Genomic DNA, 15,795 nt, shown 5'->3' with positions numbered 1-15,795 from the left:
TCGTCCTCCCGATCCACGGTCACAACACACTCTGGATTCATATATGTATGCGAACCTGCATTCTGCCATTGCCATCTGTCTACCAAGTTGCTACTATGCTTTCCACTTTCATGCAGCCTAATGCACTTTGGGTTTTTTTTTTTTAATTCTATAAACTAAAGCCAACTAAACTCGGCGTCTGCTCCTGAATGCGTTTAATCGATGCTTCACCTGAAAACCGCATGTTCTTCGCAAATCCAGAAGAAAAAGCTCTGAGTCTTCAGCCCCCCAAAATTGAAAAATCGTAATAAAACTTACTGATCCAACATAAATCAATTCTCAGGCTCCAAAAACCATCCTCTCCTCCTCCTCCTCCTCTGGCCCCCGCCCCGGCAATGCCCAAGTTACTGGTGGGATAGTAAGGCTGCGCTCGGCGGCTGCCTGCCCTCCCTCCTCGCTACAAATCGAGAACCCAATCTTTTGGCGCCATATTAATGACGTACTATATTATTTCCACTAGGCAGCGACCTTCGGCATTAAATTACTCCCGAGAACTCCCGAGCAAAGCAACAAAACCATCAAATATGGCTGAGCCTCTCGGCTCGTCCTGCAGCAGCCGCCGCCGCCGCCGCCGCCGCGGGACGGGGACGCGCACACGGACCCACACGCGGACACGCGCGGACACACGCGCGGCGCGCCCCCCCCCGCGCGCCCCCCGCGGCCCGCGCGCGTACCTGCTGCGGAGGGGCTCGGCCGAGGCGCTGGGCTCCGCGCCGCTCGCGCCGTGCCGCATGAGTCCGGGCCGCGGCGGGCGGGCAGCCGGGCGGGCAGCCGGGCGGGCCCCTGCGTTCGCCGGCGCGCACACACTCGGCACTCGCGCAGGGAGGCACTCTCGGACGGGCGTTTGGCTTGTTATGGAGGAAGGACTGTGTGAATCAAACTCATTTCTGGGTCACTGCTGCCACAGGGGGGAGCACTTTAATCCCTTGCCAAAACGAGAGGGTGGGGACAGGAGGGCGGAGGGAGCGCGCGGGGAGCCCGCGGCGCGGGGGGCTCCGTCCCTCGTTAACTCTTCGCGGCCCTCGCCACAGCCGGCTCGGCCTGCGTCCGCGAGCGCTGGCGCTGCTCAGCTTTCAAAACCTCTTCCGTCGCCTCCCTTCTGAACCTGGAAATTCGTGCGGTGTCTCCCGGCAGGAAGGTGGGCTTTTCCATTATCCCCTTCACTGTCCCAGTTGTAACTCTTGCCCGGCATCACCGGCCCTAGGCATGGAGTCTTTCAATTTAGTTTAAATTATGTACATAAAAATATGGCTATTGAGGCGTATAATTTGGGTGAAAGGTTTCACTTTTAGACTAAATAGAAAAATAAATAGTTCTTTTGTAGTAACAGTTTTGGGGAGCTGCGAGTTAGAATGACGTTTTTAGATACAGAGAATCCAAATTTGGAGCCGGGACTTGTCTTTATCTAAGTTAGCATTGAACTGATAGTTGCAAATGGGCATGAATTCATTGGAAGACAGTGATTATTTATAAATTGACACCAGCTTTCTGTTACACAGTATTATGGAACTGGACATCGCCTTCCAACCATTATTGTGCCTAATGCTAAAACTGGAGGTGCAGATAAATATAAAAATAATAGTCATAGATTCATTTGGGGGGCGTTTATGTGTAAAAAATGAGAGCTTAAAGATTTTGTGTAGCGTACGTATTTGCTTTCTCCTATGAAAGTTAGCATATTTCTTTCATGGACCCCCTAAAGAAATAAGGGTGCATATGACATTAAGTTTCCAAAGGAAAAAGACTTCGGTACAAATTAAAATTCCCATCCAATAAATAGAATCAGTGATCCCTAATTACAAAGTTGAATATCAAACCCAAAGGCATACTTATGCGCTGGAATTCTTCTGAATATATCAGGTTTAACTTAACACCATCACACACCAAGCCATCCACCCACATCAAGAACATCATAATCTGATAAACGCAGCAAAACAAAACTAATTGAGTTTTTCAATGATTTTTCAGAAAACAAAGTAAGCCAAAGGAAATCTTAAGTATAGACATATACTGTTTCACTAACCAAGAGTACGAAGACACCACATTGGCCCTATTCATGTGCGCATTTAATCCTGTTCAAAGAGATCACACATGTAAAGCACTATGCTATCATTATTACCTTTATTGGTATTGCACTGCAGTTATTATTTTCAATGGTTCGCCTTACACATACTCTACTACAGGAGTAAAAGTACACAAGTTCGTAGCCAGACAGACCCTGCTTCGGACCTGGCTCTACCAATTATCGACTTGTGTGACTGTGGGGTAAATTACAGATGCTGAGCCTCAATTTCATGAGTAATAAAATGAGGTTAACAGCCCCTACCTACCTAAAGGGTTGTTAAGAGGAATTAGATAACCTCATTAAAGTTCCCAGCAGAAACCCTCGCAATAGGAGGTTACCGATTCCCTCGGCCATCTGCGTCATATCCCTTTTTGGTCTTCTATTCATGGAAAATTGCAACTGCTACATTCCAGCCAGAGTTCCTTCACTTATTCTCCCCCCACCCCAATTTTTTCAATCGCATTTGCCACTCAGTGACACGCTGATTAGGACTTATGGTCCCGGGAACACCTCACACCAACTTTTCATAACACTGGTGTCTGAGGCAGTGCCACGTGCTGTGAATAGCCCTCGACTAGAAGTCAGGAGACTCCCATCAACTCACACTAAAACCCTGGATAAATCTCTTTGGGCCTTGGTTTCCCCACTGAGATGATAGATAAGATCGAATTCAACATCTAATTCTGATTATTCTTACCAAATTGAGAAAGTGGTTGTTTGAAGAACTGGAAGACAACTTGAATTGTCGAAAAACATGTAAGAAGACATTTGTCATTAATGATCAGCTGCTGACATTTTTTAAATAGGGACCTTTTGCCATCAGACCACAGAGGAAACGTTGATATAACTTGTTTCTAAAATGGGAAAGGCAACAACATGGTTCGACTTTTGGCAGCACAGATAATACAGTCTAGAATAAGAAGTACTAGGCCAACAATCAGGAAAACAAGTTTCTGATTCCACTCTGTCACTTACTGTCTTGCCTTACAAAATCACTGAGGATCACCATTTCCCAGTCTCGAGAATGGTTGTGTTAATTCACAATTATCAGAAATGAAAGGACATTCAAGAAAATAGCTACAATCAGTGTAGTTGAAATATTAAGATTCTAGTATTTTCTGACCTGATCGGTGTTCTGGTGATAATTACAGTTCTATATGTCCCTTATATTTTGCTGTATTCATACACAGTTTAATTATTATCATCCATAATAATGCAGTTTTGTGGAATAAAAATTTGGATAGTTATAGTCATATTCCTGATTAGAAACCATATGATTATACCTATAAATGTTTAGTCATTTCCTTTGTGTCTATTCTATAAGTAAAGAATTATAAGGCCTTGACGAGAAATTCAGGATTGTTCATATTTGAAGTGAGGTAGATGCATACACTGAAGTCCTATCTTATGCCTTTAGAAAAATGAGCAAGAAATTCTTATTGGCAGATAACATTGCCAGTTGGTATACATTGCAATGCACAGACAGAATTTTTTATTGCACAAGTGCTCTCTTGGATGAAATAGGTTGTGTTCCAAAAGTTTATTTGTACTTTGTTTGAAACTTTGAATTCATGCCCCAAACAAACCTTGTTCTAAAGAGGGCTTTGGTTGCCAAATAATTAAAAAATAATAATTTTAATAACTAAATGATGGAAAGGATAACTTTTTATTAACTTTTTTGAATGGTATTTTTGGCGGTGGGAGGGGATCTTGTTCAAAGAGACATGTGTGGGCATACTCTATACAAGAACAGTACAGTTGAGAGCCACATTTAGCCTATGCCTGAACCCCAAGAGGTCATGGATAAGAGATTAGGACTAGAGCACCCTGTCTGACCGGTCGGTGAGGTCACTAGTCCTGAACAGCTAATTAGGTGATCACAACCTTCAATTGTAAGGCACGACTAGGAGGCCGATGACTGAGATGCTCCGCCGCTGGCGTCAGGACCGCCTGCATTCTTCTTTTCCTGGTGTTCTTGGTTTCTTCCATTTTGTCGTCGTTGCTGTTTGTTTTCTTTTGCTTGTTTTTGATTTGGTTGTTTTAATTTTGTTGATTTTTATACTTTTAGCACAAGTTAAGAGAGCAAAGAGAAGCAAGCCTGACAGGGGGACAGGAGAGATCATTTAGTTTAACCAGATGGAAATGTCCGAGACAGCTGACATTTGAGGAGGTTCGAAATTGGAAAAGATTTTCTCTAACCCTGCTAAGAAAACATAATTAGAGAAAGTATTTTGAAAATTTAGAAAGGTGAAGGAAGGTAATAAAGCTCACCGATAGGGGTAGCTATGATAAATATTGCCATATATTTTCAGTCTGTTTTTCTAGGCATTTTAAATAAAATTGCAAAAATGTCACACATTCCATTTTACAATCTTACTTTTCACTTACATCTTTCATTTTTTTCATTTCAGTATTGTACTTTTTCAAGTAATTTTTTTTTTTTTTAATTTTCAGATCTTTGCGTGTCCGCATACATTCATCCACAACGACCATGCATTCTCATAGTTACTCACTGGACCGCGTCACCTATTGGAAATTCTGCCAACCTTAATATAAAATTCAAGTCTCCCATTTTACTACCTCTGTCTGAGACTTCCAAAGAGTATGCTTCTCACTTGACCTTGACCTTTCCCTTTCTCTGAGAAGTCACTCCAAGCTACCCCTCTAGTCTTCTCCTCTTACTAGAGGCGGAGCAGTGGTAACTCAAAATTTGATCTCTAACCAGCAGCAGCTGCCCCTGAGAACGTGCCAGGATGCGTTATTTCCAGCCCCACCCCAGATGTACTGAATCAGAAAGTACTGAAGCAGAAAGTACCGAAACACAGCAATCTGTGTGTTAATCCCTCCAAGTATTTCCGATCCACATTCAAATTTGAGAGCTACTTGTATAGATTTTACGTCCATCCACCACTCTGTGGAGGCACAGAGCCAGGCACCGGAGACAAGGGGGCAAGGCGATGGGGGGGACTGGGAGGTACCCCTAGTCACTGCCCACAGCCAGTTAAAAGTTTAAACAGTGATTACAATAAAGCGCAGGGCTTGGAGGGAGCACATACATAATCTTGTGTGTGTGCAGTGGGAGGAGGGTGGTCAGAGATGACGTCTCAGAATAAGTGACCCGAACCCTGAAGGATTATAGGTATTAGCCAGGTGAGGAAGGGGGGTGGGGGGCCAAATGTTGCACTTTTAACAAAAGTTGTTTTACAAAAACTCTAGCTTCTGTGTGGAGAATGGATGGGTGGAGATGAGACGGAGGTAGGGAGGCTAGACAGGCTTCTGCAGTGACCAGGTGATAGAGAAGGACTTGGACTATGGTCACGGAATAGGGATGGAGAGGGGACACCAGCCTGTGATGGAGGCTTGGCGAACACGGCCCTGGCCCTTCGGAGGTTGCCAGCTCCCCTAGTTCAACAGCCCCTCTGGAAAGGGGTGAGAGCACCTTCCGCCAGCCCATTAGGGATATCTAGGGCATCTTGGGAGAGCGCCTCGTATGGGGAGAGCAGCGTCTATGGGACCAAACCACGGACCATGGGCAGCGAACAGGCAGAAGCCCATGTAACAGAATGAAACAGTGGTCTTTCTGACTCCATCCTGCTCGAGCCTCAGCCTTCGCATTAGTAACCTTTGCTTAGTCCTGCACATAGTTATGCTAATCATTAAAGGAATCTAACTTGTAGCCTAGGAATTCTGCAACTGCCTCCCAGTCAGAAACTACCTCCCCAAGGAGATAAGGAAGGTATGTACGAAAATAATGATTGTTTAGCAAAAGATTTATGGGAAACTCACGACTGGGACCACAGCAACCGGAGCTTGTTGACCAAAACCAAAGAAGTTTTACCATTCCCCTTGGACCCTTGCTGATGTCCAGATGCCTGTGGTCATCAATCAGCTCCTGGCCTCCAAGCCCTCCTGTTTTCCCCTTCCTCTGATATAAAAGAAGCCTGTACTTTCTCAGGATGTTTATTTAGGGTGCTAGTCCGCCATCTTCTCAGCTTGCTGGCTTTCCAAATAAAGTTGCATTCCTTGTCACTCGACTTAACTGCCTGTTGGTGAAGTGAGCAGTTCAAGGCTTCACGCGGTTACACCTGGGTGTCCAGGGTCCCTGCCTGCAGAGTGGAGGCTCAAGCTGAACCACCCGGGTGGGCAGTCAGGGAAGCCTCAGGCCCCCACAGGGGTCCTTGGCTCTCGCAGGCCTAGATCGATCCCTGGCCCCTCGTCCTTCACGTAGGGGAGGGGGCGGCACACACCCCGCCCCGCCCCCACCAGATGTTTATCGTTCCCCAGGAAAGATCCATTTTCCTCTTCCTTTCCACAAAACACCTTAATGGACCATTATAACCTGAGCCCAAATCATTAGCAAATGAAAAACTGGCTACCTATTCTCTGAGGCTGAGGGGGCTGAGTGCTGCGGGGCGGGGAGAGGAAGCCAGAGAGAGGTGCACCCCATGGTTTGGTTCCAGTGCTAATGAAGCAGAGAAAAAGAAGAAAAGGAAACAGTCTGTGTTAAAATGGCTTGATAACTCGCTTTTTTTCCTGTCCTGAGGCACATTTGGTTGTGGACAAGACTTGATGGATTGGATGTCAGAGGTGAGGAAGAAGTTGGAGTGAACAGTGACCCCAGGTCTCTGGCTTAGAGAACTGAGAGGATTTCTTCATTGACTCAGCAGGCATGCACTGAGCTCTGAACTCAGGGCATGCAGTAGTGAAAAAGACTAGTAAACCTCTGCCCTCCTGAAGATTACATTCATTCTCCAAGGAAAGGAAATGCAGGGGTGGAGGTATGATGAGTTCAGCCTGAAGAGACATCCAATAGAGGAAGCCCAGAGCAGATGGGAAAGGCTGGGTTGCAAGTATCAGTTTAGGAGTTAGCACAGAGATTGACTGAGGCTGTGGGAGTGAATGAGATCAATGGAAAATCTCTATAAAGTAAGTAGAAAACAGCCTAGGCTGGAAGCTCAGGAGTCATCTTTAAAGGATGGGCAGAGGAAGCTGCAAAGTTTCAATGGTTTCACTGAGGACAGTCCAGATTAATTGAAACATTTTAGCCTCCTTTATGCCCAAACCAGGACTTCTAAGCACCATGGAGAAAATCACAGACCCGTGCCGATTGTTTCTACGATATTCTTCCAGCTTTGGGATGTCCTGAAATCAATCTCTGTGCTAACTCCTATTTCTCCGGTCAGTTTAATCTCCCATTGTCCTTGGGATCTTTCTTAGAGCTTCCTCGTGGCCCCCAGTCTGTCACCCTGCCACTCACCTCAGCACACTCAGCCGAGCTCCTAACTCCTACATCAAAGGAGTAACAGAGGCCATCGCAACCTACGGGTGGTCTTCCCTGCAGGCCCACACTCCCCCACACTCCCCCTTGTTCCTGTCACAGGGGGAGAAAGATGGCCTCCCCTCAACCTGGGCTTAGCATCCCCTGCGCCTGGCCCACTCTCCGTGGTCTCTAACTCAAGATCAGGCCTTCTATCAGGTACCTCCCACTTCTCCGGCCACTGACTCCTTCTCAAACACATTTAAATATCCTTAGGTCTTCCACACTGCGGAAGAAACCCTCTCAAAGCTCTCGTGCTCTTCCTTCCTCTCTGCACTCACACTTCTTGAAAGCCTGGTCTACACTCACCCTTGAGCCCACTGAAATCTCACTTATGCCCCTGATCACCCCCGTGAAACTGCCCTTGCCAAGATCGCCACGGACGTTCGTATTGCAAAATCCAGCGGCAATTCCTCACCTGTGTTTTACTTCACCTCTCACTAGCATGCGACGCTGTCGTCCACGCATGCCTACTTTCTCCTGGTGTCCATAACTCCAACCGTCATCTGCTTTCTCTCCTTCCTACCTGGCCTTTTCTCACTCTCTTGCCGGGTCCTCTTTCTCTTTTGTTAAAGCCATGCCTCAAACAAATTGTTTTTGAGTACATGAGAAAAAGCTTGTTGAAACAAATCAACTGAAGGAGTAATTTTAGTTGAGACATTTTATAAGAAAAAAAGAATGGTTCACCAACCATGTTTAGAATGGAATTTAAAAAACGAACATCTGGTTAAAGATTATTAGGCTAGTCAATCAGCTGGATGGGTAACCCTAGCTTCCCAGAAGGAGTTCTCAGTCTTATTAAAGTCTGTCAGAAAACTGTTCAGGCACTTTATCAGGAATGCTAATTGCTTCCCAGAAGGAGTTGTAAATTACATCACACAAAAAATTTCTGTCCCAGACCAGGTTTGAGTCAATTTTCTTTCTCACTTTCGGTTCCTTAAATGTTGATTTTCCTTGGGGTTCTGTCCATGGCCCTCTTCTCTTCTTCTATGCATATCTCTTGGTGATCTCATCGACTCTCATCACTGCCCCCACCACGCACACACACACGCACGCAAGCACGCACGCACGCACGCACGTCTATACAGCTAGTTTCCCATCTGACCTTCGGGCTTGTATCTACCCAACAGCTTCCTAAACACCTCGTTGGACTTCCCACGAGCAGTTCAAACTTAGTGTGTTTCAAACTGAACTCGATTTCCCTCCCACTGCATGCCTCCTTGTCTGTCCCATATCTCAATTAATGGGACCACCATCCCACAATTGCCAACCCGGGAGCCAAAACGTCATCCTTAACCCTTGCTTTTCCCGACATCTCCCCTACCACTGCCACCAAGTCATTTCTACACCAGGTCTCATCTCTCTATCCCTAGAGCCATTATCATCAACACAGTGCCCTGAGCTGCTGCCAACTGGTCTCTCTGACTCCAGTTCCTTCTCTTAATTCATTCCCTACTCAGTAGTCAAGGTGATCATTTCAGAGCAAAAATATGATCATGCCATTCCTATTGAAAATCCTCGATTGCCATTTTTTTCCTGTTTACTCTTAAGGATAGAATGTGTCATCAACATAACCCATAAGGACCTTCATGTTCCAATCCCTACTTACTTTTTCTAGCTCTCCTTCCCACCCCCTATCTCCCTACCTTTCCCCCATCCCCCACCCCTCCTCCAGACACATAGCTTTTCATATTACTTCAGTGGTATCCATTTAGAACCTTTGCAGATGCTTACCCATCTTGGATCAGACTCCCTTATAAACACCCCTTCTTTTGGCTCTAATGCACTCAAGTTCCATCAAATAGCCTTATCCTATCTTACTAACCCCCACCCTTCTCTAAGCTTCCATGACATTCAGTACTATCACTATATTATCACTTCTCTCTCGGTCTTGTAACTTTTTGTACCCCTCACTAGACTATCTATAATTCAGAGACTGTGTTGATTGTGTTTTCCACTGTACTCCTAGTTACTGGGCCGAACAATTGCTAGGCAGTTAATAAATGTTTTGAATGTAATGGATTAATGACTATTATCTTCACATAATTAAATAGTCTCCAAAACACTATCTTAAAAAACAGATTATAACTTTCATTCTTATTTTCTTATGCTAAAAGTAATAGAGAAACAAAAATCAAAATTAACGTCACCAAAAAACTATTACTCAAAGACAATCACCACTAAAATTTTGATGTGTACTTTTCTTGATTTTTATATATGCTTGTGATGCTTGTGTGTGTGTGTGTGTGTCTATATACATACATTTTAAAAAATAAGTGCGATGTTACATTAATTCTATTTTGTGATAATTTTTTATTTAATTTATCCATATAGTTGGGCCATTAGGTTATTTCTATGTTTTCCACTATTATAAAGAGTGCTTTAGTGAATATCCTTATAGCTATATAATCTATGATCAGGAAAACAATTTTATTGGCAGCATAATATTCTACTATGTAAATGAAATTTGTATGATTTCTGATTTTTTTATTGTTATACATTTATTTTTATCTCAGTCTTTAAATTTACAAATAAGGATGTGAGAAATATTCCTATACACAAGTTTTTGTTCAAGTATCTGACCATTCTTTAGATAGATTCTGAAAAAGGTAAATCACTAGGTCAAAAGGTTTAAGGCTTTGGATTCGTTCTGCTAAACTGCTTTCTACAAAACATGCTGTAACTGAGGTCCCCACTCTCGGTGGACTGGGAACTTGCTGAGTCTTGGCACCTACCCACCAGAGTGAGCCTCTACGGAGGGCGAGGAGCATGACTTCAAGGAGATATTTAGGTGAGGAAGCACGTAACACATCCCTGAAACAACAAAGTTACCTGGGCACATATATGAATAGCACGACACTTTGAGAATGTTTCATAAAAGAAGTAGAAAAGCTAGGACCAGGAGAGAGAGAGAGGAAGACATAAAGATGGAGGAAGAGACTCTGAGGTGAGGGAGGTGCCTAGAGAATCTTTGCATGGGGTGCGAAGGAGAGAAACCAAAATGACTGAGTGTTTTCTATGCATGTGCCAGGCACTGAGCTAAGCATTTTATATGTAATATTTCATTTACTTCTCACAACAATCCTGATATTATAGGTATTATTTTCATTTGAATGTGAATATTGAAAAATTAATGTTCAGAGTGATTAAGTAATTTGCTAAAGATCACAAAGCTCTTGAGAGGTGGCACCAGGATATAACTAAAAGAATCGAGCTCTAATGCTCACATTTTTTAAGTATATTATTCAACTGACTTGTTACAAAGTCAGAATCATGTAGCTAATCAGAGATTGTGTCCATGACTTGGTATCGGTGACTTAAGTCATAGTTGGCATTCGGTAGATGCTTCAGAAAAAAAAATGAGGGCAGAAAGAACTCTACATGCTAAGATTTATTTCAGATAGCAGAGATCTCAATTGCTAATTAAAAATATGTGACCATGACTTAAATGTAAAATGTAAAACTATAAAATAGAAAAAAAAATCTTCATGATCAAGGGGTAGACAAAGAAAGAGTTCTTAGACTTGACACCAACAACACAATCCCTAAAAGGAAAATTGATATAGTAGATCTTTCAAAATTAAAAATTTTCTCTCCAATGACCTTGGTAAGAGGATGAAAAATCAAGACTAGGGGAAAAAAATTTGTAAATCACCTATCCAACAAAGAACTGTTATCTGGTCTATATGGAGAATACACAAAACTCAACAATTAAAAAAAAATTATAACAATTCAATGAGAAAATGGGCAAAAAACATGAACACATTTCCCAAAGAGGATATACAGATGGCAAATAAGCACATGAAAAGATGTTCCACATCATTAGCCGTCAGGAAAATAATGCAGATTTAAACCACAATGAGAAACCACTACACTATATCATAATGGCTAAAATTAAAAAAAAAAAATAGTGGCAACATCAAATGTTGGAAACGATGTGGAGAAACTGGGACACTCATATGCTGCTGGTGGGAATGTAAAATGGTCCAGCCGCTCTTGAAAACAGTTTGGTAGTTTCTTATAAAACTAAACATGCAACTACCACAAGACCCAGCATTGCACTCTTGGGCATTTATCTGAGAGAAATGAAGACTTACGTTCACATAAAAACCTGTACACAAATGTTCATAGCAGCTTTACTCATAATAGCCAAAAACTGGAAACAACCCAGATGTCCTTCGGTGAGTGAATAGTAAACAAACTGTAGTACATCCATACCATGAAATATTACTCGGCAGTTAAAAAATAAAGAAGGAAGAAGGAACTATTAATGCTGAGTAAAAAAAAAAAAAAATGATACCAAAAGCTTATATGCTGTATGATTTCATTATATGACATTCTTGAAACGACAAAATTCTAGAAATGGAGACTAGACTAGTAGTTACCAAGGGCTAGGGAGGGGGACAGGGAAGGAAGGAAGTGGCTGTGACTATAACAGAGCAACATGAGGGGATCCCTGTGGTGATGGAAATGTTATATGTCTTGTTTATACCGATGTCAATGACGCTGCACGGGAATCTGTCATACAATGACACTGTACTATAGTTTTGCAAAATGTTACTATAGGGGGAAACTGGGTAAAGGGTACACAAGATCTCTCAGTATTCTTTCCTATCACTATGTGTGAATCTACAACTATCTCAAAATGAAAAGTTTAGTTTAAAAAATATGTAGAAAAATTTAAACACTAACGTATTTCTAGAAAGTAATCTCAAAGGTAAAGGAATGTCCCCTATGTTGTTCAACAGAGCCACATGAATGGAAAATTCATTTGGCCATAAGGTTATGCCAATGTATGTTTTCCTCTAAGACTTTTGCTGTGTTGTAGGAAGGCACAACTTTTCAGTACTTGCAGAAACAAGAAGATGAGCGGCGTTGCAGAGGTAAGAATAGGAAAGCAGCACCGTAAATAGAAAAAAAAAAAGAAGAGTGGTTCTTTCTGGAGTCCCTTATAAATATTATCTGTCACCTGGCTTTCTGTTTTCTACCCAAATGGCCAAAAGGAATGAATGAGTATGCCCTTTCTACGGTAAAAATTCACCAGGACCCTGAGGGCAGGGGAAGAATCTAAATCTTGCCTCACATCAGCCAAATCTTACCTAATCTCTTGTACATATTTCTCCACTCCAGTCCCAAGGTTTCACCCAGGGTGCCCTTCTCACCCTCCCGGAATCCCATTCCTCTAGCAGGCCCACCACCCAGAACAGAGTGACCACGCGGACATCTCATAAATCACTGCCTGACTCCTAATCATAGGTCGAGCCCAGTAGGTCACTCTGTAACATTCATCTCGGTTTTAAAAACATGAGAAGGACATTGCTGGCAAAAATCCAGGCATAAGGAATTCTATGTTCTAGAAACAGAGAAACTGAACTATTTCAATTTGAAAGCAAGAGCTGGCAGGAAATCAACAGAGCAAAATCCTCTAGGAGGAAAAAAAAAACAGACTGGTTAGTTAACTTGTAGGTCTGTAAGGTGGGCAGATTTCTTTAAAAAGCAAACAAAGCAGTTTTAGGCGTGAGAGACTTAATTGGCATCCAAGGCCAAGAATATTAATAATGTAATATAAAAACCTTGCTCTAGTGAGAATTCTGCAATTGAAGCATTCTACTCTAATAGCTAAAGTTTAAGGGAGAAGAATCTAGAAAAGGGTCTTTATCTATCCACTCATTTATTCTAATATGTACCATTCATGGTATAAACATATAAATCCTATCCTTTTTTTTTTCACCAGGACGAGAAAAAGTTGATGCTTTTCAGAATTTGTGTGTCTGAGAAAGTCGAGTCAAGCTGCTTTTTAGATTAAAAACAATGCTAGAATATTGACACTTTTATATTTATTCTTCCCTTAATTAAATGAGAAATTTCATTTATGCATAAGGTAAAATTAGAGAACTAATAATGGCTTAAGAGAAATTTTAGATCACTTTGGCTATAACGGACAGGAATAGCATCTATAAACAGAATTCAAAGATAATCGAAACCTATTTGTTTTAACTCTTTCCCTTTCTCGTACCCTCCCTCGTCCCCATGAAATATTATCAGTGAAATGAAAATGGCACACACAGGAAGAAACACAATAAGGCTCAGAGCCTGGGGAAGCTACACCTATGTCATTGTCTTTCAAATATTAAGCATTATTGAATGGATAAATATTTATATATAAAAATGTTCATTTCTGGGTTATTTATTTTATCGTAGCAAAAAAAAAAAAAATAGAAACAATCTAAATGTCCAGAAATAGGAAAATGTTTAAGAAATCTATGGTATGTTGATATGATGTATGATAGCCATTAAAAGAAGTCACATTTCAAACAGCAAAAATTAAAGAGTGAAAATACCTACTAATGTGGGATAAAAAGGAAAGGAGACTCTCATACAATGCCAGGGGAAAAGTGAATAGCCTTGTGGGAAAGTAATCTGGCAATATGTACTAAAATTAAAAATATATTATTTAGAGAACACCCTAACAAGGGTGAAGAGTATTAAAAACAACAACAACAACAACAGTAAAGACTACGCCATAGAATCCTCCTATACAAACGTAAAATAATTTTTGTGGAAGTAATCCAAACAGAGAGCTGACTTCCAACTCCCTGACCACTCACGCCCTCTCTGGGGGACACCCCATGGGATCCTCAAGCCCTCTGGGTAATAGCAGCTCTCACTTGGCGACCGCTCAATGATGCTTGTGGACCACCCACACTGTCTAGCCCATCTAAACTCTTCCTTCCCACTTGTCCCTTTCTCCTACTCCTATGCCCTCTCTCCTGACTCAAGACTGTATCACTTTTCACCTGAATTATCAAACAGTATAACCAGTTTTCCTTCCGCCTTTGCCTTCCCTAATCCCATGTACTTTGTGCACTGTGACCAGCGCAGTCCTGCATGGAACCCTGACCGCGATTCTCTTCTGCATAGAGTACCTGACACCCCCTCTCTGTGCGGAGAACAACCTCTACGTCTTCAGCACACAAACCCTCCAGGTCTTCAAAGACCTGCTCTAAATATGGCCTGACCCGTAGCTCTAGTGCCTTTGCATGCTAAATGAGTACAGTGGGTTGAATATTGTGCCCCCCAAATTCTTGTCCTCCTGGAACCTCAAAATGTGAGTTTACTTGGAAACAGGGTCTTTGCAGATGTAATTAAGATACGAACTTGCTGGATTCGGATGGGCCCTAAATCCAATGTCTCGCATTCTTACAACACTGCCATGTGCAGACAGAGGGAGACACCCAGAAGGAAGATGGCCCCGTGAGGGTGGAGGCAGGAATTAGCGTGAGGCAGTTACAAGCCAGGGGACGCCAAAGATTGCCAGCGGCCACCAGAAGCTGGCCAGAGTCAAGAAAGCATTCTGCCCTAGGACCTGTCGAGGGGGTAGGGCACCGCTGAGACCTTGATTTTGGACTTCTACCTTTTGGAACTGTGAAGAGGAATTATTGTTTTAAGCCGCAAAGTTGGAATCTAATACAATTGGTTAGGAAATTTTGGGTGGCAAACACCAACAAAACACCCAAGCGACTCCATTTAGCTTAAGGAGAAGGAAAGTTATCACAAAGATACCACTACTGTATTTCAGGAAACCCGAGAACGGAAATGCAGCGGAGCCTCGGGGACGTCCAAAATCACAGACACCGGCGCCACCAGCGTTCTCACTCTGACCGCTCTTTCCCCTTTGTATCTTCTTCGTTTCTTTCTCCTCCATTCTTCTTCCTCTTTTCTCTCTTGCCCTCACTCTCTTCCTTCATTTCTCGGGGTCACAGCCATCAACAGCTACACATTTATTTTCTGAAACCCAAAGAGAAGCTGACACCTTTTTTTTCAGTTTCAGTTTCAAAAGTTCCAAAGAAGAACTGGTTGGCCTGTTGGGTCAGAAATCCACCAACGTTCACCGACAGCTATTACATGGTCAGAAGATGAGTTTTACAGAAGCCATGTGGATGCAGCAGAATTGGGAGGGGGAAGAGAAAAGGAATCATTAGTGTCCTTGACGTGTCAGCGCCCTCATGCTTCCCTTTTTCTCCGCTCGCTCTGCTTGTTTAAATAGCACATGCCTCTCAAAGTCTAGCCTAAATGTCACCTTTTCCGCAAAAATATGTCAGTTTCTGCCATTAGACCACGAATCTTCAAAAGCCGAAACCATGCATCTTTCTCCTTCTAATGCCCTCCTCCCCGAGCAGGCCCGGGAATCCGTGGTGCTCCTTGAAGCCACCCTGGATCCAGCCATCCGCCACCCTCTTCTCCAGGCTCCTGACGCGCTCCGTGGGAACGTCCTTGGTCACATGTGCTATCTTCCGGCTTCGACGGAAGATACTTGTAAACATGTTTTTCTCCCTCTCCAAGGTGTTGGCTCCTTATAGACAGGGTCAAGTAC

General features: G+C 42.9%; 1 protein-coding gene and 1 long non-coding RNA gene across 11 annotated transcripts in view; both read right to left on the bottom strand.

Moving 5' to 3' along the window:
- Positions 1–15,795, bottom strand: part of JADE1 (jade family PHD finger 1) — a 297,514-nt gene that overhangs the window by 53,127 nt on the left and 228,592 nt on the right. For 3 of the 10 annotated variants that reach the window (XM_039879613.1, XM_039879611.1, XM_039879616.1), the window contains exon 1: positions 714–808. The exons of 2 other annotated variants lie outside the window; for them this stretch is intronic. In XM_039879613.1, the coding sequence (XP_039735547.1) occupies positions 714–772 (59 nt within the window). In that variant the 5' untranslated portion in view covers positions 773–808. Of the gene's footprint in view, positions 1–297; positions 427–713; positions 809–7,839; positions 8,126–15,795 lie in introns of those variants that run through there. 5 more of the 10 variants (XM_039879617.1, XM_039879615.1, XM_039879612.1 and 2 more) reach the window with 4 other exon arrangements.
- LOC120616257 (uncharacterized) lies at positions 2,144–7,453 on the bottom strand. The gene is made up of 2 exons (XR_005656555.1): positions 7,362–7,453; positions 2,144–4,307 (listed from the first exon to the last, which is right to left on the bottom strand). It is a non-coding gene; the product is annotated as an uncharacterized LOC120616257 (long non-coding RNA).

The sequence above is a fragment of the Pteropus medius genome, unplaced genomic scaffold (genome assembly GCF_902729225.1).
Source record: "Pteropus medius unplaced genomic scaffold, Ma_sr-lr_union100, whole genome shotgun sequence".
Taxonomy (NCBI): domain Eukaryota; kingdom Metazoa; phylum Chordata; class Mammalia; order Chiroptera; family Pteropodidae; genus Pteropus; species Pteropus medius.
Note: the sequence above shows the minus strand (reverse complement) of the source record. Positions and strands in the feature narration are given on the sequence as shown.